Below are 27,588 nucleotides of genomic sequence, written 5' to 3'. Positions count from 1 at the left end.
TGCAGCCCTGTCACTGACTACTGTATGCTTATGCATGAGATGTCTAAAGAGCTGTCTCTTGACTGCACACAGGGCATTGCTCCTCCAGCCCCAGCATTTATCCCATCAGCAAACTCACTGAGACAGTGCTCTGTTGCCCAGTGGACTGACTTGAACTGACTCATCCAGGGCAACACAGGAGTTGGCACTTCTGCTAGTCCTGCTTGCCTTAGGAAAACTGCTCCCCAGCATGCACCAACAAAAGTAAGAAACCTGAGGAGAACCTAGGAAAGCTAAAGACAGTGTTAAAAAATGTGTGAACTCTGCTTCTGGAGCAAAAGCCTCATGGATCCTGTCATTAGCCCACAGTTCCCACATCAGTGCTCTTGAGTTGGTTCCTGCAGGTAACAGTCTGACTTGGTATTTCTAAAGCACTTATTTCAAGGCAGTCTGAACCCTTGTGGGGTCAGGAGACTCCTGTGCAGGATTTCAGGTGTAAGCCCAGGGGCTTAAAGTAAGGTCAGCTCTAACCCAGAGATATGGAAGATCCAGAGTTACTTTTGCTGATACTGGAAGCTGTTCTTTCACCCTGTCCACAGGCGAAGTCCCAGTTCCCTGGCCTGGCTCTGAGCAGCTCTGAGAGAAATGATTGCTTTGTCTTGAAACCATATGGAAGTTGGTTTCCAGTGATTTTTCTCTGGTGCTTTTTGGGCGTTCCCCTTACAGAAAGGCAGATTCCTTTTAGAACATGACACTTCGGTCAGCAGGATTTAGCTTCTGGCTCACTAGGCTGTCAAGGTTCCTAATTTTACTTGGCTATTCTTTAAAACAAACAAATAAGCCCCCAAACCAAACAAACCCTTCTTACTATTGATGAAAGCTGATGTGTTGACAATACTGGAGCCTGTCATTCTCCTAACAAATAAATTTATGCTAGCAGTAGGAAAGCAGACCTTTCTCTCTCTACATCCCTACTACATCCCTAGTGTATAGGTTGAGCTGCTCTGGTGTCATGGCTCAGCTGGTCATCCAGCTTCCTACTCAGGCAGCCCACAGGGACTAAGTCATACATGCAATGGGAGCTTCTGTAGGGGAGAGCTGAGCATTAGTGAGCTACCAAGTTGGAACAGCTGTCAGATCCATTTCCAAGTGTGGTGATCAGCAGGTATATAATTGTGCATTAGTGCAATGAACTGAATTTAAATGGGTGTCTTAGGGCTGAAAGCTATGTTAGTGACCTGAACTGCCCTTATTCTAATTCTGTTTGTTTCAGTCCCTCTTGTTCCTGTCATTATGCCAAGATGACATAGCTGGAGCTGGGGAGGGAGTCAGAGACCAATCAATACAAAAAAATTTATATTTTTGCTGGGGAAGAAAAAAACCAAAATTCCCAAGTCTAATGATTCTTTCTCTAACAAGTGGACTCAAACTGTTAGGAAAGAAAAAAAATATTTGCTGCTGTTCTAACAACCACTGGATGTTTTTGAGCATGAAAGATCCAGGGCAGAGAAAGCAGGTATCTTCTCATTTCAGAGCTTTATCTATCAGCCCATGAATCTGTGAGACTTCTCATCTCAGAGGAAAATATGAGGCTGCATCCTAAGATTGGAAAATTGTTTTAATTGGTAACTTAATTTTTAAACAATTAATCTTAAGGTGTCTGGGAAAGCAATGATAAGGGAAATAGAAAATCTGGGAGAAATAAATGATCTGATAGGTGGGAATGCTGATCTACAGAAGCAAGTGTCTGATGCTAGAAATACTGAAAGCATTTCAGCCTGTTTAGTGCATTCATTGTGTGTGTCAACATATGAGTTGAATGCCATGTGATTCCTGATAGATCCACATCTCTGGGAAAGGGAGGACCTGGCACAGTGTAAGCTCTGTTGATTGCATGGTTTGCTGAACCTTCAACCTTGGATCTGTTATTTTGCTTTCCATATGGTCATACTTAAACACACAAGGAACTATCAACCCATTTGCTGTTCTCGTCAATATCTGCTAGTGAGAGACTTATACTGGATCCTGATGCAAGAAAATAAGCTTCCTAGATGCTGATTGCTGCCTTGGGGTTTAGAGTGTACAAGGAGCCCAATGTAGCCTTCCAGAGTGAATTACAGGCTTTGCCATAGGTTCGCTTTCCCTAGGTACACAATGTTCCCCTAGACATCTGTTCTTGGCTCATCTGTGTGTCTTGCTCTGTTTGGGATTACTTGGAGCTGATGAATTTATAATTGCCCTGTATTTGTCATCTCCCCTAGCCCTGGATTAGCCTGGTGAATGTGAGAAGTGACAGAAAGGAGTGAGAGGTTAACCATGGGATTAATCTGATAAGTCATTACCTCTGTCATTAACCTCTACTTTTGGGTAGTACCTGGGGTAAGAGCCTCAGCTATCTGCTCTAGTTCCATAAGAAGGAGGCCTAGGTTGTGGGTATTTTCAGGCAGGGCTTGGTTGCTTTCTTAGCAAATCACTTATCTAGAAAATGAAAGGCTATACCTAGCAAAGCATCGATATAAAAGGACGTTTTAGGATATTTGGCTGACCTCTGTATTTCTCTCAGGAAAGGTTGAGGTATTTTCCCTCATTGATCTTCTATCATAGCTATCAACTTTGAAGAGATGCCTTGACTATTTCAGGGCATTTGAGATGGCATCACACACCCAGAGGTTTCATCATGAGTGCTGCTTATGTGCTGGGGCAGTAACAGTACTAGTTCTGCATTTGGCTTCTACCGTTTAGTGTGCTGATGCATCTGGGGTGACAGAGACCAGGTTAAAATCCCTGGGGGTGTCAAATACAGCTGCCTCTTCACACAGGTCTGCCAGAGAAGCAGACAGCAGGAAACTCTGGATTTGCTTGTTCTGGGTCTCCTGTGTGAAAATATTTCTGTATTGTTTGCTCACTTAGCAGAAGAGTGCATATTTCCAGTGAATCCTAGCTGTTCCAGGAGGTTGTCCAGGCTGGAGCCAAGCTATAGTGCTACTCACACTTGTCCTATGGCCCACTGAACATGTATTTTGTATGAAAGGAATCTATTCCCTACTTTATGCAATTCTAAAACTGCTTCACCACAAAGGAATGAGAAAGCTGGACTCCAGATACACTATGATAGATCAGCCAGGCCACTTCTCTCTGAGGCAGGTGGAGAGTCAAATTCCTTCTGTCAGGCTGAGGTTGTTAGAAAGTTGGTTTGTACCCTCCTGGACAAGTGTGTGGGCTCCTGGTTATTAGGTACAAGCAGAAAGCACTTGCTCCTCCTGGGAATTAAGAGGTCAAGCTTGCTCTTCCCTCATCCTACTTGTTTGTTTTCAGTCAGGGCATTTTTAGACAGATGTCAGGCTTTGTTGTGCTGAGAGGATCTTTTCTGCCCTTCCTTCCTTACCTATCTACTAAGCCTGCAGATTCAGTTACTTGAGGAGCTTTTTTTTCTGAGTCTGTCCCAGCACTAAGAATTCGAGGGCTATTATGCCTTTAGAGCAACCCTGTGATGGAGACATTGTGGAAAGGGGAGAAGGCAGTGCTGAAGGTTTCCAAATCTGTGGAGGCCAGAGCTAAAAAGGCATGTCCCAGGCTGAAATCCACCCACCATCTGTCTCCAGCTCTAACATTCATTGTTCTTGATTGCAGTACCATTTGCTGTACTTTTATTCACTCTAATTTTTATGGCTGCTTGTTATCCAAGACAGCTGGCTATCTTCTCTTTGGCAGTTCTTTGGATGTAGAATAGACCTATTTTCTATTGCTGGAGCACTGTGCCTTGTATGCTGGCTACTGCAAGAACACTGGGGGACAGGGCATTGAGGAATAGGTTGTACTGAATTGAAACAGAACGGATGAATTCCAGTGTAAGCCAAGGAGAAACAGGGGCAAATTAAATGGGTCCAGTTCAAGCTCAGGTATTCTTGGGACCAGAAGAAAGGTAATACTGTAAATCCTTTTTTTCCCCTTATGTGTCTCATAAACAAGAGCTGTGACTTCTGCAGAGCAAAAGCTTCTGGAAGGATGAAAAAAATGCAAACCACATGGATCCCTAAAAATTTCAGTTGTTTTTATTGTCTGGGTCAAATTCTGTCTCCTCCCCTGGGCAGAGTGCTGCTGGCAGGAGGTGTTCTATGTCATGGTAGCCAGAGGCCTTGGCAAGCAGGCAGGACACCCCTGGGGGGCAAGGGAGGACAGCCCTGGGGGACATCCCAGCACTGTGTTAATTAGATTGGTTATACATCCCCCTGATGGCTGAGCGTGTACTCTTCTGTCCCTTGTATTCAGGCAGAGCTAATAGGAAGGAACATGTCATCAGAGAGCTGAATTGGGAGGTAAAAAATGAATGGGTATGGGGAGGAAGAGACTCCTTACACATCTGTTTTTCAGTTTTTAACTGCACAGTATCAACTAAAAGTTTTTCAATACTCTTTGAAGCACCCTCTACTCTTGATAGAAAGGCAAGGAAGCAGGAAGCAAACTGGAGTAAAGGTGATATTCTACAGCTCACAAGTCCATCTGTGGCTTTTCAAGTGCTGTTTGTAATATGGCATGTTATTGAAATGCTGCAAGGATTCCCTTTGTAATGTGTAATTACTCCCAGATATGCAGTTCAGTGCCTATTGCAGCTGCTGTTCTGACTAATTTTAATGTGGTTAAAGCCATTCATGGATCAAAGAAATTTATACAGATGAAATTTTAAAGCTAGTGAAAAGAACAATTTAATAGTCTCTAACACATCAGGTACTTAAAAATCCTGTACTTGGTACCTCTGAACTTGGTACCAAGTACAGGATTTTTAAGTATCTGATGATAAGTACCTTGACCTCTCATGTCCAGAGGACTTTGAAGCATATTTCTAACTGTCTGTTACCTCTCCTGAGATCTCAGAGGTGTCTTATTAAAGCTGGTGTTCAAGCCTATTAAATACATGAATGCAGCTTCTAATGATGCATCTCATTTAGGTGAGCTTGACACCAGAAGCTGGGAGGAATCATTGCTGCCCTGGTCCCCCAAGTGCATGGGATAGTGAATTAGTGATAGCCACCTGGAGAAGTGCAGGATAATACCTTCTTCTGTGTTGGAAGATACTAGCAAAGTATCTTGAAAAGGCTGCTGACTTCCAGGGGCACACCAACCTCATCACCTTCTTACCCTACCAGCTCCCCTCCCTCCCTTCTGAAAAGTGCTGCCTCAGCTCCAGGGGATTGCAGATGGGAAGCATCTGTCCTTGAGCTCTCAGTCTCTCCAGCCAGTTAATTATTAATCATCACAATATCCCTTGTGCCAAGCATCTGAACTGCCTATGAAGCATGGAGAACAGTTTTATCAGTCCAGTCAGAAAGTTTTAGTCTTCTGCTACTCATTATTGTAAAGCTGTTGTTCTGTGAAAGAACTTAAGCACCCAGAAGTGATAGTTTATCTCATCTGAGCCCACACCAGATGACCTGGTACTAGCAGGGGCAACAAATGTGAAAACTGAGAAAACGCAAGAGAAAGTTAAGCTTCTTTCATGAGTCTGGCAACAGAACTGGTGCTGTACCATTGTATGGGATGAGAACTGTAATGCTACTGGTATATTGCCCATTATGAACACCTACCTACTAGGAACATACCTCAATATTTAGCTCTCTAAAAGATACCTGCTAGGCTGTTAAATCCTGGGTGGCACAACTAATTTTCTGTGACTGTTGGCTGACTGTTGTGCCTCTCTATGGTATGCTGCTGCTTGCCTTTGCTTAGAATCAGAGACATTTGAGGTTGTATGGAGCTCTAGGACTTACCTGCACTCTGATTCAGCTTCTGTGCTATTATAAAAGAGAGACTGAGAGGGGACAGACCAAAGAATAGGCATGAAAGAAGAAAATTGCTGAACTCATGTCAAGGCACTTACTATTGGGAATATTCAGACATGAGAACCTGACACCCAACTCCTTCTAGCTGGGACAATTCTAGTGGAAATGGAATGGCACCAGCACTTCATTTCTGGTTGAGGCAATATTCCACTTTCCTGCTACTATTTAAAATCCTACTGTGGGAAGCCTTGGGTGTTGCAGTAAGTGAACCCATTAAGACAGGATGATACACATGGCTTAAATTTTGCTCTTTAGGATCCCTAGGATATCATTAGCTCCTCAGGTACCTCTATGTTCTCCTCTGCCCTTCCTTCTGTCCCAGGATGCCCTCATGCAGATTGAAAGAAATTATAGTGGATCGGATAGCATGCTTTTTTGTCTAAGTAAATTGATGATTGAGTATCAATAATTAGCACAGCAAGGGTAAAACTCACTCTTCCTTCATTCTTTTTGAAGATACTATGCAAAAGACCAACTCTTATTTACATGCAATAATAGATGGTGATTTTTTTTTTTCCTCCTTTCAATTCAAACATAACATAGTGTTCAATGACACCACAATGTTTTGTGGAAAGTACAAGTGCTTTGAACATGTGGGAATCAAAAAGCTCCAAACAGATTGTTTGATGCTGCCAACAAAGCATGTCCTTGGACTCTGGCCGAGAACAACCAAACCTTCATTTTGAGTAGAGCACTGGACGTTGAGAAAGAGAAATACCCAAACCTTAGTCCTAGTTCCCATCTCAATTGCATTTCTAGCAAGCCACTTCAATCTCTTTGCCTTGAGTCATCTCACCTGTAAGACAACCTATTTATGGGATGCTTAGGTGTTTAACACTCTGACTGCTTTTTTGGCACCTGAGATGTAGCTGCCTGGGTGGGAATGATTCCCATAGGGATGAGAGGCAGCAGCAGGATTTCTGGGTGGTGAGCTGAGGGGCAGCAGCCCTGCATCCTGCTGGCTGCCTGACCTGTGTCCAGGTGAGCACATGCCCTCCTGCTCCATCCCTCTTGCCTGCCCTGGCAACTGTTCCTGTCCTTCCTGTCAATCAGGGGGTGGTGGTCCCAATCCCTTCTTACCATAGCCTGCCTGGTGAGGATAGGGGATTTTCTGAAGTAGTCACCCACCACACCTGCTGCCCTCTGACCACAGACAGCAGATGAAGTGTTTAGAGATAGCTGCTATTTCTGTCATTAGCATCCAGACTTCCTGGGAGAAAACTGCTGAAATCTGTGACAGCTGAAATCTGAGTCAGAGGAAGCTTTTAACTTCAGCATGTACAAAAGCAAGGGGAAAGTGGGGGAGGGAAAAACAGAGCTCAATTTGCTATTCATTTAATTCTGTCAGGAAAGCCCAGGCAAATCAAGATGATGGTGTGCGAGTTGCAAACACACAGGTTGCAGCATGGTGGATGTTGTTCAAGGGATGGAAGATGCAGAAGAGGTGGGTAAGAAAACAATGCAGCACGAGAGGGCTGTGTGCTGTGCTTTGTGACAGGATACATTAGCTCCCCCTGAGCAGCTCTGTGCTCTGGACCTTGCTGATGGTGCTTGACAATTTAAAGCAAATGTATCTCCATGCTGTGTTGCTGTTGCAGGGGGTGGAACAGGATACCCAAGGGATCTGCTTAGCTTTTTCCACTCCAGGGCATGGTCCTTTCTCAGTCTTCTCCAGCATACTTGCCATTATTTCCCTGGAGAAGGAAAAGGCTGTTATTCCCAATGTGCAGCTGAGGCACTAGCTTGCAGAGAGGCTGGCGAGTCTGATGATAGGACACGAGGAAGGGAATGAAGCTATGTCAGGGGAAGTTCAGACTGGACATTAGGAAAAAGGTTTTCACTGAGAGGGTGATTGGCCACTGGAAGAGGCTCCTCAGGGAGGTGGTCATAGCACCAGCCTTGCATGTTCAAGGAGCGTCTGGACAACATTTGTAGTCATTACAGTTTAGATTTAGGTAGTCCCGAGAGAAGCAAGAAGTTGAACTTAATGATCCTTATGGGTCCCTCCAATTTGAGGTATTCTATGACTCTATGATTAGGTAACTTGTTGTACACTCCCTTGGGTTTTTATGTGGAGTTAGGATTGTGAGACTATTCTCATTCTTCTCCAGATGTAGCTGCTGAAAATGGTCTGATTTCTTTTTAAGGACTGTGATAGACATTTCAAAGCAAAGTGTTTTACTGCAGCTTCCTAGTTTACCTGTGCTCTCCTTTGACAGAGTTCAGATAGCTTCCAGCACTGAAGGGAACTGTGGGTCAGAAGCACTCTTCCAGCACTCAGTCTTTTCAAAATGAAAGTGCAGGCCCTCTGTTGTTATCATGATTTCCTGTTTGAAAGAAAAGTACCAGGATTTAATGTCGTACTGTGATGCCAACAGGATCAGAGATGGTTCTTTCCAAACTGATTAATTTACAGAGCATCTCTGATGATACAATTCAAGAAGCTCTCTGAAAAGGTGTCACTTAGTAAACTGGGGTAAATGAGTCAGAGCATGAACGATTAGTGCTCCCCTTTCCCCCTCGTGACTCTGTATAAGCTTTGGACTGAGAAAGGAGGAGGTAAAGGAGAAACAGTCACTCCCAGTTCTGCCCAATGACTTGACAACAGGATTACGTTCATGTTAATCCATCAAAATTTATCCTTTGCTTTAGAAATAAAAACAATTGCTCTAGACAAGCCTGAAGTCTTTATGCTGATGTGTTTATACAGGGTATAATTTAATTTGATGGCCAATGGATTTGAAAATATTGTTGTTTAACTTGGTACTGGACAAAATAAAATGCTACCTAGGATTTTGGGGGGATAAGGACACGGGGGTTACAGGAGGTGATGTGGTTAAGCACTGCATGCACATATGTGGTCTGAGGACAGCTTGACAGACTGCAGGCTTTTGGAAAGAACTAGTCTAGCAAAGGAGTGGGGGGGGAGAAAGCATCTGCCAGTAAATAGATGGATAAAGATGTTTCTTGCTGCTTTTAAGGAGCACCAATCATCTTTATAACTTTGACAGGTGGCAGTGGGGCAGGAGGGGAGGAAGAGATTCAGAGAATTGTGTGGGTGGTGAAGAAATTAATCCTAATGAATTGGAAGAGCAAATCCACAGTGGGCAGAAAGCTTTGGATTTCTGCCCTGCTGGATATGAATAAATAGAAGAGAATCCCTTTTGCACGCAAGAGCTAATTGGGCACTTACAGCGTGATCTCAAAACCTTTGCTTAAATTGTATTCTGACTACCAAAGTGTGAGGCAGATTCTCTCCCACAGGTTCACAAGGCTTGCCCATTCTTTCAGACGGATGAAAGCTCATCTTTGAAACACCTCCCCTCCTTGTATTTCCAAGGTTTCCTTTCCATGTTTTCATTCTTATTCACAGAAAAGAACACAAACGTAAGAACTGCCAAACTGTTTCAGACCAAGGATCCATCTAATCCAATTTCATTATTCTTCCCTCAATGCCTGCTCGTGGTCACAATTGGGAGATGGAGCAGCACAAGCATATATGACACTTCCTTCTAACACGTTCACACATTTTTAGCCCTGGGGCTTCTCTGAGCTTGACCTCTGCTTCTTTACTAGGCCTCCACAGCTCTTTCTTCCATTCAATTTTCCTGAGCAAATGTAACCTCCTGTATCAACAGCCCTTGCTGGTAGCTTGCAGGTGTATTACTTAGTGGTGTAAAGCTAAGTCCTCTTCTGATTTCCTCACTCCTCCTACTTCTACAAAAATAAAAGTGGGAGGTTCCAGCATGGGAATCTCACCAGTTTTATTTTGGAGGAAACAAGAAAATTCTGATGGAAAGATTAAATTAATTTTTTCTGTAACAGTGGGTGGGTGGATTGAGTTCTCCTTTTGCAGCTTTGCTATCACTTGGCCCTAAAGACTTCTCTTCTGACCTTTTGGAGGAAGGATTGAAGAAATAAATGTTACTGAGGAGGCTATTCTTTTAATTTTTTAGGTCTGTCTAGAAGCTAAAAGTGAAAATGTTTTCATCTGCTCTTGAAAGGACAGGGTCTTGAGACAATTTGAGTGAGGAATGATCAGTAAGAGTGCTGCCTGCAGTGCTCTCTGCTGGACACTCAGGTTCTCCCATCCCTAATTTGTGTGTTCATGATGTCTAGATCTTTATTGTGACTGCACTTGAACTAAGATTTGAGTGCCACAATGCCAAGCAGTTCCACATGCTCAAGAAACAGAGCATCGGAATGCTTCCAAAATCTTGGCTATTCTTAAGGCTTTAAAACTCAAGACTGATTCCTGTTTACTTGAAGCATCTTCCAAAGGCTCATTTGTGACATGAATCATGTTCTTCTCCATCCCATCTCTCTGTTAAACCTAGCTGGCATTCTTTATCTCCTGAGTGTTTTTCTTTAGGACTGGCACCAGTGCAGCAATTCTTCACCAGGCTGGTCTTGCTCATGTCTGTTCTGTAGTGCCATCTGATCACACAGATGAGGAGCACGTGCCTTGCTAGGACTGAGCTGGAAGGGAAATCAAAGAAGGTATTTGCAAACATGGGTGCACAAAACCCATGGTATAAGTGTTCAAGTGAAGTAGAAACTACAGCTACACAATTACACAAAATAGAAATGAAGCTCATGTCAGAGTAGGTGGTCTTTTTTTTTACAAAGAGAGAGGAAAAAATGTGCATTGCTGGCTATTTTTCTCCATCCAGCACTGTTTTCATACTTGATTACCTGAACATTGCTACTGCAGGGTAGCAAACCAAGGTGTGTGTTTACTTTTGTTGTTTACCACTTACAAATGCACTTTGGAGGATGAAGTAAGTTGAGAGTTAAAAATTTGCATCTTCTGTAGTTTACTTGCTGAAGAAGGCTGTCTTCTGAGCAGGCCAATTATTGCCACAGAAAGCAAAGGCATTCCTAGGGATTCAGCAGCACAGTTGTGTAAGTCACCATGTTCTGGAAGAGGAGGATTAGGAGAAAATTGTTCCTATAAGGAATTTTGCCAAGGACTAATCTGCAGTGCTGTACCTTTGGTGCAATACTGGGCTTGTTTCTAGGCTTGATTACTAAAATAGCATATGTGAAAGGAGACCGTTGGATTTGTGCAGTCTTGGACATGTTTGCATATTGCTAGCCAGCCACTTGATGGAAAGCAGAGGGTTAAAGCACTGCTGTTCTCTAAGGCTTTGCTGCACACATACAGACTGCATTTATGTTTGCAGATGTGGTGCATGAGCAAATATGTCCTGTTTGCTTGTGAAGTTTTCTCAATGTTCTCCTGTGGATGGAGGTAATGCTCTCCTGCTTACAATATGCTGGTGTTTGCCTTGTCCTGCTGTTGATGATTCATTTGTGATACCAACAATGAGCCTTAGCCATGAACTGGGATTCCATCCTATTTCACAAAGACACTTTGTAAATAGGAGCCAGAGAAAGAGCTCTGGCTCCAAAGAGATGATGAGCTACTTCTCCCCTAGATCTGATATGAAGCATGAGAAGAAAGATAGTGTTCATAAACCAATCTGGTGACACTAGCCCCTCCTGAGATCTCCCAGTCATGCAAGCAGTCTTTTGGTCATGATGCCCAGTTTTATGTTATCTTGGGGATTTTATCCCTTTGTGGTCTCTTACAGTAAGAGAAGCTAAACAAGATTATTGTGGTGTTAAAGGGAATCATAGTAAAATGAATTATAAAAATGCTACTGAACTTGTATACTTCATAGAGCAAATGGAACTTTCACATAAGATGAAATATATCTGGCTGGGCTGCTGATCTTATTTGTTTGATGAATCTGTTTACCTCTTGCATGCATCCATCTAACTTGGGAGAAGGCAGATGTATGGAGTGGGAACTGAATGGTCTCAGACCTATCCATTCATCACCTGCATGACTTTCATTGCTAGAGTGTCCAGATCACTTCCCTGCTAGAAAGGAATAGAAATATTTTTTTCTCTTGGTTTACTGGATAATTAGCTTAATTTATGGCTTTATGACCATTTGTATTCCTTACCTTGCATGAGTGAACTTACAGAAAAGCAGCTCAAGGGAACTGAAATCCACATGTGCTGTACAATACCCTTAATCACATATGCAAGTCGTGTCTGTATCAAAGGTGAGACCAACTGAATGGGGTTTTGCCCTTGTACTGCACTATGGATCACTCTGGAAAGAGGGTGATGACTTTTTTAGGTCTCTGACTCTCTGAGAAGAATTTCTGGGTCAGTATGGAATATGAATTGTGTATAGTGTCCTATTATGAGCATGTGCTCTTATTTTAGATAGTAATGAAAATGGGGGTGTACTTGGAGTGTGCTTCTTCACCTCCAGATATAAGTTGCAATCTGCTTTTGAGGAACTTGACAGTGGCTGACCTCCTCAGGCCAAATAAGGCTTTGTTTTTCTACAATAGATATCTAGGCATCTAGAAGGGTCCAGATATCTTAGAATACCTTCTTCTTAGAAGGGCCAATCTATGGAGGCAGCTTAATCTGAGGGCAGAGGTCTTAGATATTAGAGGATGTCGTGAGCTAGGTGAGGCATCACAGTGCTTACCTCTTTCTCCTACATCAGCCTGGCCACAGTTCAGATTAGATGTCTGCTCTGCATGCAGGAGAAACATTTGGCAGTTCTCTGAGGGATCTGGCAGACAACACCATTTGCACTCCACGGTACAAATACACAACCCTTTCTCTTTTCACTGAAGCAAACGGGAGCCAAGATGTAGTTGCAGTATCTAATGGATTTTTATAGAAATAAATACTAATGGGGGTGGTGAGGAGGAGACAGAGGGAGGAATATTCCCAGAGAAACTAGTTACATAAGGCAAATTCTCCTCTTTGGTCTTATTAAAGTATTTCCTTATCTTACCTTTTCTCCTTCAATTCCTGATCTTACAGGGTATATTTCAGATTGGAGATACTGTAAGATGCAAGTCTGTGAAGGAAGCAGTTGTCTGAATCTCTTGGGTCATTTCAGATCTGTTTCTAGATTTATGCAACATACAGCAGACTAGCACAGAAGATTTGCTTTAATACAAGTGTAAAATTGCTATTGTGCCCAGAAGAAAGGAAATATTTAGGGGAGCCTGAATACTAGTCCAACACATGCTGTGCTGTTTATGAGTTGGGGGTAAGGAGAAGAAAGAGAGGACAACTTAATGTTTTCCAAAGAAGCTTCACTGTCAGGTTTATGCCTCTGCCTGTGCAATGGTGTGTGTGCCCCTTGGGAGAAGCAAGCACAGAGGCTGTCCCTTTGAAGGGACAAACACCGGCATTTTAACCTGAAGTGGTTTGCACACAAAACAGTATCTTCATAGTGCCAAATGCTATTGCCTCAATGCCACCCAGTGCTGCCAACAGCCACTTCTGTCTTCTGGCAAGAGATGGCTGTTAAATGCTTTTGGAGCAGCACATCCAGTGCTGCCCATTAAATAAAGACAGAGGGAATTCTTGGGGGAAAGAAAAAAACAACAAAAACCAAACTTCCTGTAGCCCCCACCCAAACCAAAGCAGAGTACATTACATCAGAGTTGTTAAGACACTCCCACAGCTTTTTAATTGGTTCCCAACCACAGTGGCATGCTGCACATATTAATCATTCTGTTGCATCTTCATATGGGGGGAGCAAAAGTATCCCTAAAACACTTTGTCAGCATCCAGTAGGTAAATGCCAACAATAAGAAATTTCCTCATTTCCTAAGCTATTCATGTTTACTATCTTTGGTAATTTTAAATAGTGTTACAGTCACTCAGCAGAGAAGCCCTAGGGTCATGGGTTATAAACAGTTTTCTGTCTGAACTTCCTGACTGCTGTTTCTGTATCAGTTTTGTGCCTTGAAGACAATAATTATTCCAACAACCCATTTTGGCATTGAGCTAGGTTATAGAGTTACCCCTTCTTGAGACAGTTCCCTTCTCAAGGAAATGTTCCTTGCTTTACTGTTTTATTTTTTTTCCTTCTTCAGACCAGCAGAAGTGGGTTTTGAGGGAAGACGTGTTTGAATCTCCATGCACAGCAGCATTTTGTCATTGCTATATTCAGGTTCCTGAATATTTTCTGTTTTATCTCTAAAATTCTAACCTGGAGATATCACTGTAATGCAATTCCTCAGTAGCTGTGCAGGAAGAACAGAGAGAGAGTATACAATTTTGGCAGAAATGCACATGTATCCATTTACCTGTATGAAGTGCAAAGAGATGAGACACTGTATGAAGAGTTTTATCCAAGACAGGACAAACACTGTAGAGTAGAAGGACAGGTTATTAGCTGCAGGAATCTGTATTTCCCAGTGTTTTTCTAAGCTAAGCTGGTTAGGCACCCTGCCAGCCAGGCAAGGGCCCTGGAAGGCCCTGGAACCTCTCCAGGAAAAACCTCAGCTCACATTGTGAAAGGGTTTCCCCTATCTATGCAGCAGAATAGATTCTCTTCTCAGAAACTCGGAGACAAATATTGATTTTTTTTTTCTTTTGCCATAGCAAACTATTGTTAGTGGCATGCAGTCAATTTCTTTCATGGACACTATGAGGTATTTTGAATGTGTGCCACCAAAGCCAGCATGGAGTATAGATTGCTTAGTGCAAGCACACCCTGCCCTGCTCTTTTCTGATCTGCTCTTGGCTCAAAGGACAGGCACAACTGGCTTTGGCAAGTGAATGGGAATGAGACTGAGTGAGAATTTACAGGCCTATACAACATATAATTTTGATTCTACACAATCCTTGTACAAAGAGAAAATCTGGGGCATCTTACATTCTTTTTTCACTTTCTTGTAAGGATCCAGATTCACCTGTGGGTAGGTTTAACTCCTGGCTATGAGGTGCTAATGCTACCATTAGGAATCCCCAGGGTGACTCCTACTTTGTGGATCTTCATCCTTATTGGGGGTTCTCTTTACCAGAGTGTGGAGCTCACACTGTAGTGGAATGGGAAGGTCTTCCATTCAGATTGCTGATAATGATGGTGTTAAACACTTCAGGGTAGATGGGAATTGGAAGAAGAATTTGGAGGATCACAGTCTTGAATGTGAGTGTAGTATCATGCTGATGAAATTTCAGTTTTGACCTGGTCTGGAGTAAATCTGTGGTATGTCCATAGCAGAGCAGGGAATCCCTCTCAAATTCTTGTTTGGCATCCTAGCTGTGGAAACAGCATGGTGAAGTGTATTTGAAACTATACTGTAACTTGAAAGAGATTAGTGTTTTGCATGTTCTCATTAGAAACCCAAGAAGAGATCACAAGAAATCTGCCTCAGGTGGTCAGGCATGGACTGTTGGTGTGCCTGGGGTAACCAAAAAGCAGGTATTTGTGTTTGCCCAGCCAGGAACATCCAGGCAAAGGAGGGCAAATCAATAAGGAAGAATCAGTGTCATATTAGCATTTGGCTATCATGGAAGAGAAATTCAGGAACCTGAGCAGGGATCTAGACAAGCCTTTGGAAGAAAAGTCTTAGCTGCTGGTTTATTTGGTGGCATGAATCTTCATTCTCTTCTGCTGGGCAGTTTACATGTGCATGCATCACTTTGATGGAGAAGCTATGGCTGGTGATTAGGGTGTTCATCTTGGATTTGAAAGACTGAAGTTCAAATTTCTGCTAATAATCTGTCAGAGCAGAGATGAACTGTGCTTTTCAGCACAATCTCTTGAGGGATATGCTACAGCTGCTTGTCAATCAGCTGTTCTGTGGGGGACCTGGGGTGCATGGTACCTGCAGCCCAATACTCGGAGCAAAGCAGATGCTTTGGCCTGGGCAGGACTGATGAGTCAGCTGGAGTGTGTTTGCAAAGGATCCACTGAATGTCTGTTTTCTCTCTGTAATGCTGGGTATCAGGATGGGTTAGCTTCTTCTTTGGGAAGAAACACTGCTACAGATCCACAGAAGACAGCAAAGGATCCTTACCAACCAGGAAAAGGAGATGTTAATGTTTCTTGGTCTGAGCAAGGTCGCAGCATTACTCCACATCTGAAAAATCATTTAACAGCCCTATTTGTTATTACAGTTCTCAGTTACATCCTTTCTGCAAGAGGAAGGACAGAGAGCCCTAAGGCTCTATTGCTGACCCTACCAGATATGTCAGGGTCAATTCAGTTCCAGAGCCAAAGCATCTGCACTGTGCTTCAGACAGCTCTGATGAGCTCCTGTCCAAGCTGTTGGGTATTTATCTCCCTTGCATTTTTTTTCAGCTCATCTGAATCCTCTTTGATGGGAAGCCTACTTATTGACAGTCTGGGCTGAGGGCTCACAATACAGATAGGTGTGTAGTGTCTGAAATACACTCAGCTAAGAATGTTAGCAGACTCCTTGACATTAGCAGAGCAAAACAGTTCAGACCATTCAATACTCTGTCTTGTACAGGCACATTAAGGCTTTCCAATATCTGGTTTTGAGTCATACAAATGTTTTCTTGTTCTTTTTTTGCTGCCAGGAATCTTCTAAGCACTTAGTCAAAGTCTCTCTTTTTTAAAGTATGTTGCTCCTACTTGAATCTTTTGTGTCATTCTTAAGAAGTATTCCCCATAATTCATGTCAGCCCTTCAAATATTTGCAGATTTGTCATTTGCAGTCATTGCTTTGCTAAGCTATTAGTGCTTCTAAATTAATTCTTATATGTCAGTCTTGCTACTTCCCTGATCATTTTGCTGCTGTTCTTTTTCAATACCTCTCAATTTGTCATTGTGAATGCATGTAAGGCAAAGGTATTATTACTTCTTTAAGCTTCTAACACATGTGAGTTTCTCAGGCACATTCCATGAGTGAATATATTTCAGTGTAATCCTGCAAATGGATGTGCTTTTTTTCATATGCTTGAGATGAAGAGTTTCATAGAAGTTGTCTGAACTAAGGGGATACAACATGTAAAGGGGTGTGCAATAGCATGGATAATCCTTCTTCAGGGCTGCTTATAAGATTACTGTGTGGGACAGGCTCCTGGCACTGGCACATGCTCCAGCAACCCCTCCTCAGTGACTTCTGCTTGATATCCCAGTCCCACCCTGGCTCACTGAGCTGACTCCTTCAGGTACAGTCAGTAATGAAGTTTAGGGAAACAGGTGGAGGTTGGAAAAATGGTATATTGCTTCTTGTATGCTGTAAACAGTCTGCTATAAATGCCATGTTTGGTACACAGCTGAGATGGGCCATTAGTGTGCCTGGTGTGACAAACCCTTGGCCTGGTGGGCTGGCTTTGTGTGAACCTTCAAACAGAAGAGACAGGGATGGTCATTCTGCAGGGACAGAAAATAGTTGTTTATTTTAGCCAGCAAGTTGCCCTATGTCTCTGTTTGTGAGGCAGGTTCTCCCTCGAGCACTGAAACATGAGTTGGATGAGTGCTGGCTCTCCTCATCAAGAGAGCTGTGTTTGATGCAGAGCACACCGGGTCAGCTGCCTTCAAACAGCAGCTTCAGATGTGCATGCCTTGAGGCCAAGGATGCACAGCAGTCAACTTGTAAACACCTCACAGATGTAGCTGCAGGAGGGAAGCTCTGCTCAGGACAACACCTGCCAGCAGCATAACAGGCTAGAAAGTATAAACAGTAATGGAGAAAGCAGAAAATTGTAAGAGACTTCAAGTAATACGAGTATGCTGAGCTAGAACTGTGCCTACCATTTATAGGATGAGGCTGTAAGTGGAAGTGCTGGAGGTATCCCATTGTCACAGCTAAATCTTGCTTGTGACTTTTAATTAAAATATTCTGAATACACACAAAAGTTAACTTGTGAAATGCTTACTGTTTCATTTCCACAGCATGATTAATAATTTCTTCTGTCCTCATATTCTTCCACTAAAATCGCATTGCGTCACAACATTGAAGCATAAGTAGATTTCCAATCTCTCTCAGCAGCAGCATCAGTTTTTAATCCATACACAGCATTTTAGAAGCCTCTGAAATAAGCTCTTTATGCTTCTTGATTGTAAAGGTTTTATTGTTGGCTCATGCATCAGGCAATTCAGATGCATATTATAATAATGTCTGAAAAGCCACAGTAAACTCTGAAGAAATTCTTCCTGAGGAGACAGCCAAAGAATATATTCAGCCCAACCTGAGAAGAAAAGTTCCTTTGCAGAGCAGGACTTGGCTGAAATAGAAGACCTGCTGAGACAGAGCTGGCTGCTGCAGTCCTTCAGAGGCTTGGCCTCTCATTCTTCTCCAGGCTGCAACTGAGCATCCTGCCTTGGGTCTCCTCTCCTAGTATCTGTGGGTTTGCATGAGGGAATACATTTAGCAGTATCAGTTTTAAGCATCAGGCTGTTGTTTCCCAGGAAATCCTTGTTCTATTAGAGTGTATTAACCTGAAGAGTAGACAAGTGTCTTCAGCAGAAGCTTCTTTCATTCAAAATGCAGCAGAGCAGAGGCAGTTGCATGCCAAAGGATGCCTTGTCCTTTTCTTCTCTCTGACTCTGCTCCTCAGATGTCTGCTCTTCAGCCAATCCAAGTATGAAGTGTGGTTCTTGAGTGGGGTCCTTGTGTATCCCTGCCTCATCAGAGCTACATCAAGCTCTCTTGCTGCACTGAACCTGCAGAGTTCTCAGTATTTGAGAATGCTCTCCTGGAAGAAAAACTGTAGTTCCTGAGCTTTAATCAGTTCTGGCAGTTGGGTTATTTGCAAGCAGGCCAGTGACTACACCCTGAGAATTGTTTTTCTTGATATTTGAAAGTTACTGCCTACTGCAACTGGAGGCTGCACCTGTTTGTAAACACAGACCTCCTCACTGCAGCATTTTGTTTCTTTAACACTGTCTGGAACTGTAGCTGAAAGTTAACATACCTGACTAAAGCAGGTGCTTTTGGCTGATTGGATTTGGAGTGACCTGATGGGTTTTCACACTCATGTCCTTGACTTGCAGATTGATAGCTTTTGCCAACAGTGAAGAGGACCTGATATAGGAGATGATCCTCCAGCTGGAAGAGCCATGTTCTGTGTGTGCTGGAGGGAGGACCCACCCAGGTAGCTTTTCCCAGGTGTGAAGTAGCAAAGACAGGTCTGTGTCATCACTCCTCAATACTCTGTTAAGCTTTATTTAGTTCCTGTTCTGCCCACATGTATTTAAACCCTTTCCTACTTAATGTGTAGTCACTGTAGTATTAGGAAAATAGCATTTTAGACTTGATGAATACACAAGCCTTGGACTCCTGGAGAATGGAGTGTAAGAGACACAGGTCACACTGAAATGAGCTTGAGTCTCACCCAATTGCAAAAAAAACCTTGCTAATAGTAGCTATGCTGTAAAATTTGACGTCATCCCACATGATAGTGAGTTTTTACCACTAGAGCTCCAGGGCAGAAGGGGTGAACAGAAGGACTAGGACATGTTTCAGGACTGTGTGCCTGCCTGGGGCCGTGGAACAGAAGTGAGCACTGCTGCAATATGACTGAAGAGCCCTGGATCTGCAGGAAACCCCCTGTTCTGCATGTCTGTAGTTGAAGTAAAGCCTCCTTCATCCCTGCCAGCATTACTTGGGGAATAATCTGTGATGTTTTATGGACCCTTTCCATCCACCCCTGTGGGACCAAGATTCTGGATCTTGATTTAGAATGATGTATTGAGGAAACAACTCTTCTGAAGCTGCTGACTGTATGCTATAAACAGCTGGGATTTTCTGGCTCATTTCCTGAAATGCTGTTCTCTAGCTTTCCCCTCCAGTTTTATCTTTTGTGCTCTCAAATTTCTGGATCAATGCATCTCAGGACATAATGCTGAGGTATTACTTTGATGTTCCCTAGCTGGTCTCCTGCATCAATCTGATGTTGCCTTTAAAAGACTGCCTTTTGTGCTGAGATTTAACATTGCAGAGCATTCTCTTGGTGTTTGAGATACAGCTGAGCAGTGTATTTGTTAGTGCACACAGTCCTTTGCATGTCTTTGTGAGGCTGCTTAGGTAACTTGACTGCAGGGGCAAGCACTGCCCTGGGTGTTCTCCACTTGGATTTGTTGAGCCAAGGGTCTCTTCAGCAAGCCAGATTCCCCAACCTATAAAGAGGAGACATCCTTGTAAAGGGTCAAGTACAGTGTGAGACTTGGCCCTCAAAAAGGAAAGGATTAAAATCAAGCTCAGGTGGTAGGGCTGACAGTCTCTTTTGGGACCTGTGTTGACACGAGTCCCTTAACATGCTCCTTGCTCCCTAGCAATGTCTAAATATAATTATTTACTGTTTTTTTCCTTTCTCCTAGAAGCAAAGCTCTGCCAGTGAACTCACAGGGAAAAGGAAGTAATCCTTCTGAATTACATGCAAATGGTGCTTTGAGAAGAGATAGGAAGAAGTTAGTTACTGTTTCATCATCTGCACCCATCCTTGGTAAAGGTGTCTCATTCACAGTAGTGTGTGGTCGTACCTGGACATCAGAGCACCAGATGAGGTCACAGCCAAGCTCTCTCTAGCCTGGTATGCTGGCTCAGACATTGCTTGTGTGTGACACCTGGTGAAGAGTAGAGGTCTCTGCAAGGACCTATGACACTGGGTTCTCTGAGTTTGCAGCTATTTATTGAAATCAGATCTAATTAACAACTGGTGGATTTCTTTCCTATATGTTAGGTATGATACAGATCATAACAAAGGAAGGCTTAGCAGCTGTTCAGTAGTGGATGGATCTGGTGGAGTGGAATATCCAGTCAGTATTGTGGTGATAAATAGAATACTGCTTAGTGGGTTGGCTGCTCAGAGAAAGCATCAAGAGCTCAGAATATCTGCGATACTCATGGAAGAGGTCTTGTCTCCAGCATCTGGGGAGCTGTTTAGTTAAACTGCTGAGCACATTGATGCAGGAAAGATTTTGGTGACACACCATGGAAAGTAATGAAGTGTGTTTGAAGCAGGGAAGACAGAGTTAGTGACAGAAACTTCAATGTTATAGTACAGTATTAGTTGATGGTGGAAGGTTGGTGTTACATGTCCACTTCTGTCTGGACACTCATGTGTCTGGCATGAGTTCCTAGGAGCTCCTACTCTGAAAACCCCCAGGATGATATAATCTGCCAGTATCACATCATCTGATTCTCCATTCTAGACCTGAAAGATGCATGTCAATATAATGAAGCTTTTTAGTTTCTTTCTTTTTTAGAAAGTTAGGGCATGGTTCACTGTTCTGGACTTTTACTTCTACCTCTGTGAGATGGATAAATGAAGGGAATAATGCAAGAACTGACTCAGAATATCCCCCAGAATCTAAACTATCTCACTGGTTATTACTGACCTCTGAACCAAACCAACAGAAGATCAGGGAAGACCTGAATAAAATCTGAAAATTTTGAAATTCTACTTAATCAGAGATCTTCATTAAAAGCTATTAATTGATACATTACAAACTAAACACAGAGGTTCCTCTCTGGCTTTGAATTTTGAGTTTTGGGCTATCTGCTGCTATTATGAGGTGATTATAGCCTGGTTAGCCTTCCTCCCTGCCTCGTTTATCATCTGAGCTGTTCTCTGTTGAAGATGGAAATGAGACAGAATGCTCTAAGTCCCTCCTGTGTATGGTTTAGGGCACAATTTTCCAGGCAGTGTGCAATGCAAGCATGAATCACAACTCCCTTTAAGATACTGCTGTATTCGGTTCTCTGGCTCTTCATCTGACTGAACAGGCTGCCGATTCTTCTTTTTAATCTAAGCAATAACCAATTTACTCCAGAAATGAGCATTTGCTGACTGTTGCTGCTGTTCTTATGCTCAGAATTGTAAACCCCTTGGAAAACAAGGCCAGCTTGTGCATGTGTGTACAAACCTGATTTCAAATCTGGCTTGGATTCTCTTTTCCAGCTCAGCAAGTGACTGACACGTTCACTTTAGCATAGCTTCCTCCCAAGACAAGCCGGAGACTGTGCCAAAGTGCTCTGAGGCATTCACTGTGAGTTCAGTCACACACTGGAGGCAGACTCTACAGCACCCTGGAGACAGGGGTGAGATGAGGACAGTACAGCCGTGATTCAGAGCTGCCTTGCACTTTGGTCTTGCTAGTAGGTCATATCAGTATTGTATCAATTGAAGCTAGATGGAAATCAGACTCCTCTTCAGTGCCCCAATCAGGGCGTATTCTGAATTAGAAGCTCAGCCTGACCACAGGATGGAGTATACTGCTAAGCTCGATATGGCTAATAGGAAGAGCAAGCCTAGGTTAAGGTCTGCTAAAGAGAATGGAAGGGGTAGCTCAGTGACACCAGACACAGGGAAGATTTAGCTTATTCTGGTTCCACAAGAAGCTGCTATCAGATCCAGAAGAGAGTTTAATGAACCTGTCATGTCCTTGTACAGGAACAAGTGAGCAGCACTCATTTTCCTCACAGTGGTAGATTAAAACCAGAATTTAGTTACTAGAACATGTATCTTCATTGCACAGCAACTGTAAGTGAACTGCAAATATAACAGGCATGGGCAGTTTCCTCTGTGCCTGAAAACATCATTTCTGTAGCAGTGCAGCTCTGTAGCTGACCTAATAAACACTGATGCTGAACAGGGCTAATTATCTCCAATGCAGCATTGCCCTGGCATGGCTGTACAGCTTCTTGCTCTGGAATTAGCTTAGCTGGGACTTGTTTGGGTGTCTGCACTGTCCTTCACGGTGTGGTGGAAACAGGCCCTGCGCAGCGCTTGGCAGAGGAGCATCACACGCATGCACTGGACTGCAGTGCTTCTCTGCTCTAAATGTAACGGGGACCTCTGGGCTCCAGACAAAAGAGTCACTTAGCAGCTCCTCTTGAAAATTTCTCTGACCTACTAGGGCAACAAACCTCCAACTCTACGATGTCTTTGCCTAAAACCAAAATAATAAGTAAGGGTGCTGGGAGGTGATGTTATAGGGTGTGTGGAAAATAATTGGGGATTCTCTTACTGAAGATTTTGAAGGTTAAATAAGGCAAGTGAATTGATAAAAGTGACTCAGTGTCAGATATTAGGTGAGAAGATAGATAAATAATCACACATCCTGTAGCAGCTGGGTTTATGCAGGTTCAGGTCCAGTTGTATCTTAATACAGGTTAGTATCTTAGGTGGAAAAGGTTAGATGAGCATTTTTTTGAGAGCTAATCCAGTCCAGCCGAATAAACACAGTGCCCACTTCTGTTGGTCTGTAAGAGCCTCAATTTGTTTGCCTCAAGATAATTTCAAAATCTCTCTTCTCCTTAAGAGGAGGTGGGGAGAGGTGGGATATACCCTAGACAAAAATAATGTGTTTCTTTTCCACTAATGCTTCCCAATGTGACTTTTCTCTTACTGTAGTACTGGATAAATGAATACACCTCCACCTTGGGGATTGGTGTCTTCCACTCTGGCATTGAGATCTACGGCAGAGGTATGAAGTATTTCCTTTTTACTGCCTGCAGAACATGGGGACAACTGTATGGCCAGTCTGATATGGAAAAGCATCCCAAACTTACAGCTTTTGGCAAGGAATGTTTTGAGGGATAAAAACTGAAAAACTCAGCCAATTCTCTTTTCAGAGTCCATTGTGGAGTCTAGGAGGAACTCGTGCAGTTCTGTTATGACCCATGTAGTCCTTCTTATTCAGCCTGTAACTGCAGCCTGTATAGCTTGTGCAGGTGTGTAGCAGGATGGCAGATGGGAGGAGCCATTCTGTAGTGAAGGAGGGAGATAGAGAATGGGAGAAATCGGGGAGGGGGAAGAGAGGTGGATCAGGGGTTGTCTTAAGGCCTGTAGATGTGTTTGTGCTAATTCCCCGTCAGGAAAAATCTTTTCTCCATTTATTCTTTATGAATGTGGTCTAGAAAATGGTCTAGAAATCTTGGAATCTGGGTTTCCAGATACTGGAAACTGTTAATTCTAAACAGTAGAGTTACAAAGAAAGGAAAATTTTTTGAAATTGTCTGGATGGGGTACAAGCTGATTAGAGCCACCCATTTAAAAAGTCAAGGCATCTGGAACACATCTGTAGTGTGGGGAAGGATGAACTAGCATCACAGACTTTGTTTCCTTTTTCAGCTTTAAATGGGAATGACTTGACTACTCACTAATGGTATTTTCATGCAGTGCCATGCAGTAGCCAGAAACCCCTGTTGGTGCTATTTCCATCTTGAGCACAGAGGCTCTCACAGGCCCTGTGAGATGGCCTGTGTGACACCATGAGGATCACAGGCTGTGTTTCACTGGCCCTGTATGACATGGAGGGACTCCCTGGCCTGACCTTTGTGCTGAGGCAGCAGAGTACAATCCCACTCACTGCCTGTAAATCCCTCTGGAAGATTTGATTTCTCCCTGCTCTAGAAACGGCTTCTTCCAGCTCTGTAGCACTACTGGAAGCCTCTCACAGTTTAGCCAGATGTGCCTTCAATGCAGAACTTTCCACTGAGAGAAAGCCACCTGGATGAGGACAGAGACAGACTCGGAGTTTTCCTGGTGCTGTGGGAAAGGAGTAGTGCTAGCATGGAGGGAGGCTGTGAGGGCATCCTCAGTCCAAAAGGTAACCAGGCAGCAAAAACGGCTTTCAGAGTCTGGCTGAAACTGATTTTGGCAAGAGCCCAGCCCCTGGTGCTGATGTTGAGCCATGCAGACAGCTGCCATAGACTTTTTCCTGACATGGCGTTCATTCGATTACTCACAGTCTGTTTCTTTTCTTGTCAGAGTTTGCCTATGGAGGGCATCCCTACCCTTTCAGTGGGATTTTCGAGATCACACCTGGCAGTGCGGTAGAACTTGGCGAGACCTTTAAATTCAAGTAAGGGCCCTTTTCTACATCTTCCCTTCTGCCCCTGGTAGCCATTGGTGTAGGGGGAGCAGGGAAGTCCTGTCCTCTGGGTCCTCCTTTCACTCTCCTCATAAGTGCCCTCACTGCCATCCTTTCCATGATCCTGATTCAAAGGCAGCCCTGCAGGGATTTTGGAGGTGGATAAAAGAGTGCGTACAGCAAACAGGGAACAGTGATGCACTGTGTTTGTCAGGGGTTAAAAGCACACTTACGAACGAGTGCAGTTCTCTTTTCCTATTTTATTCATCTTCTGTTCTTCCACTTTTGCCTGTTACACAAAGCAAATGTACAGGGGGAAAAATAAGACTTCTCCTTTTATGAGTACCCCCTATTTGTGGATACTGCACAGAATACCTGAAGTCATCATGTGTGTTTTTTGCTGCTCTGTTACAAGGGACAGACTGGCTGTTAGAGGAGTCTGAGAGGATGCTGCATTCTTGTTTTGTTCGAAATGCTCAGACAGTGGGACTGTGAGTCAAGGAAATGTCCATGGCAGGGGGGCTTGACCTTGCCAGACCACCAGTTTATGTTGAGGGCCATTTTAGAGCAAGTGCTACTGAGTGAATATTGGGAGAAGCAATAGGTTTCTGCATAAAGTTTTCAGTCTGCTCCTTCCTGGCCCAGGGGACCCTCTCAATTGTGGAAAAAACATCTTCTCTCTTGTAATAGAAATTTATCTTCTGGGATGATGGGCAGAGTAGGAGCAGACCCCCAGAGCTGAGACTTCCCTGGTGGTGACCAAGAAGATCTCAGGACTGTTGTCTGTGATAACTTGCTTTGTGGAAAAGCTGTGAATATTACTGTGCCCTTCTGTTAGTCAGAGTCTCTGATAGCCTCAGATATGCATGTCCATAACATTTTAAGCCTGTCCTTCTTGCCAATAGCTGATAATTTCCTTCTCCCTTGGTATGTATTGCACTTTTCACTGTATCTTTCTGTTCTTCCTGTTGTATGTTTTTATTTTAACTAGAGAATCCATTGCCTTGGGCACTACGGACTTCACAGAAGAGGACGTGGATAAGATTATGGAAGAGCTGGGCAAGGAATATAAAGGAAATGCATACCACTTGATGCACAAGAACTGTAATCACTTTTCTTCTGCTCTGGCTGAGGTGGGAACAAATGGGGTTTATTTATTCATTTTTTACTGCTTCAGATCTGGAGTAATGTTCACAGCAAGGGACCTGGGGTCAGCACACCCTGCCAGGTCAGAGCCCATAGCCAAATATTCTCTCTTTGCCCTTAATATTTTTGGAAGCCCTTTGCTGTTGAAAGGGATGGGATCAGAGATAGAGATGTGGAAGGTTTATCAGTGTTTGGTCCAAACTGTGTGGGAAAATAGGAGTGCTTGTAATTTGGTTCACTGAACAGGCGCTGAGCAGGAATTGAAAGGACAGACCTGGTTAGCATGCAAATGTGCATCATTTTTATTACAAACATAAATAACAGTGTATGATCTGCAAAGGCATAAAAATGGTTTATCAGTGTTCTGGAAACAAAACTTTGTAGTATTCAGAGAGTGGGCATTCTTTTTCTTTATTTAATCTGCACCATCCAAACCAATTAAAAAAATAATTAATTTTCTTATGGACATCTTCGGTGCTTATTCCATGTTCTCAAAACCACTGTGAATTTTGAGAAATTATTATAACAGAGCTGTTATTTCTATTTAGAGACAACTGAAGCATAGAGAAACACAAATTTTATTCCATCTATCTGCTGATTTTGGGGTATCTGATTTTTGATTCCCAAAGATGTGATTATTTTGGGGGGAAGTTGCCTTCCTCCTCAACTCCCAGATGAGCTGGTTAAAGTGTGTTTCAATTAAGATGTGAATATTCAACATTTGTGTAAATCTGATTTCCAGATTAACCCAGTGTCAGAAAATGATGGGAAAAGCAAAAATGGAAGTGACCTTCCATAAAAACTCTTTTGGTGCTTTCCATTTTGCTTTATGGAAAACTCAAGGAGAGAATATAATATGTCATGATATGGTAGGGTATCAGTGAAACTTTAATTTCTCCCTCTGGAATCCTCATGCTAATTAATTACACATCTCTTGCCTTTCTTCATCATATGGGGCAAGGGTCCTATTCCTCTTTTGCCACAAGTATTCATTCATCCCCAAACAAGTCCATCACGGATCCCAAGTGAGATGTGTGGAAAAAGTACTGTATGACTTTGTAAGAAAAAAACAAGTGAATCTGAGAACCAGCAACTGATTTACAAGGGACCCCCTTAGGCTCTTAGGAACACCAATTCTCTATTGGTTCCATCCTTATTAATTATATGTAGAGTCCTTTCTGCAAATGTTAGTAAATTAAAACAAACAGGAAGGAATTTAATTGGTAGAAACAGAGAATGAAGTTCCAAGCAGTACACTGAGCAAATCAATGTTAGTCACACTACTAATTTGGAATCAAATATCAAATTACTAAAACAGAAAATAGGAACTTTAACAATTATGAAGGAAACTCAGAAGAAAGCTGTGGGATTACTAGGAAAAGATAAACAAAGTCCTTTACCTGCAGCAGTGAAATAAAGTTACTGCTTACTAGGTACTTTGAAAGGTAAAATGTCTGTCTTGTCTCTAAGCTATAAGCTCAAAGCCATTCTTCCTTGATTCTACATCAGTGAATCCCTCACTGCCCCTTCCTTGTCCAGCCTTCCTAACACAAGTAAAGAAGTCTTACAGAAAAACTAGTTATGTATTTTTAATTTTGTTTTCAATATGCTTTTAGTGGGCATCTTTATTGGAGTGGAATTTAGGGTTAAGTTTTCCTGCAAGAGCTTTCTTGGTGGATTTAGAGCACTCATTCATTGCCCCATAACCTGTCTACATTGTAAAGCAAAAGCCTGAATGGCTGGTTCTGACACTTCTGCTCCCAGGAGCAGAATTTTCTTGAGATTTACGTCAGTTTAAATAAGCCCTTCATAGGCAAGCAGGATTTTTTGTTGCTGTTGCTCTTCACATATGCCTGTGTTTATCAACCCTCTCTAATGCATTACAAATGCGCACCCAGAGGAGCTGGACAGCAAGCCCAGGAGCAGAATGTCCTGGATGGTCTCTAGCACAGGGATACAGAAAATGGGAGGTGGAATTCTTATAAAAATAGC

At 43.0% G+C, this 27,588-nt stretch overlaps 1 protein-coding gene across 1 annotated transcript in view; it reads left to right on the top strand.

Annotated features, from left to right (window-relative positions):
- Positions 1 to 27,588, top strand: part of LOC139590082 (deubiquitinase DESI2-like) — a 50,368-nt gene that overhangs the window by 7,314 nt on the left and 15,466 nt on the right. Inside the window, exons 3-5 of the mRNA XM_071427195.1 lie at positions 22,989 to 23,061; positions 24,348 to 24,441; positions 25,442 to 25,583. Of these exons, the coding sequence (XP_071283296.1) occupies positions 22,989 to 23,061; positions 24,348 to 24,441; positions 25,442 to 25,583 (309 nt within the window). The remainder of the gene's footprint in view (positions 1 to 22,988; positions 23,062 to 24,347; positions 24,442 to 25,441; positions 25,584 to 27,588) is intronic.

The sequence above is a fragment of the Agelaius tricolor genome, unplaced genomic scaffold (genome assembly GCF_023055355.1).
Source record: "Agelaius tricolor isolate 1412-34295 unplaced genomic scaffold, bAgeTri1.0.p SCAF_5, whole genome shotgun sequence".
NCBI lineage: Eukaryota > Metazoa > Chordata > Aves > Passeriformes > Icteridae > Agelaius > Agelaius tricolor.
This window is presented reverse-complemented; position numbering and strand designations above follow the sequence as displayed.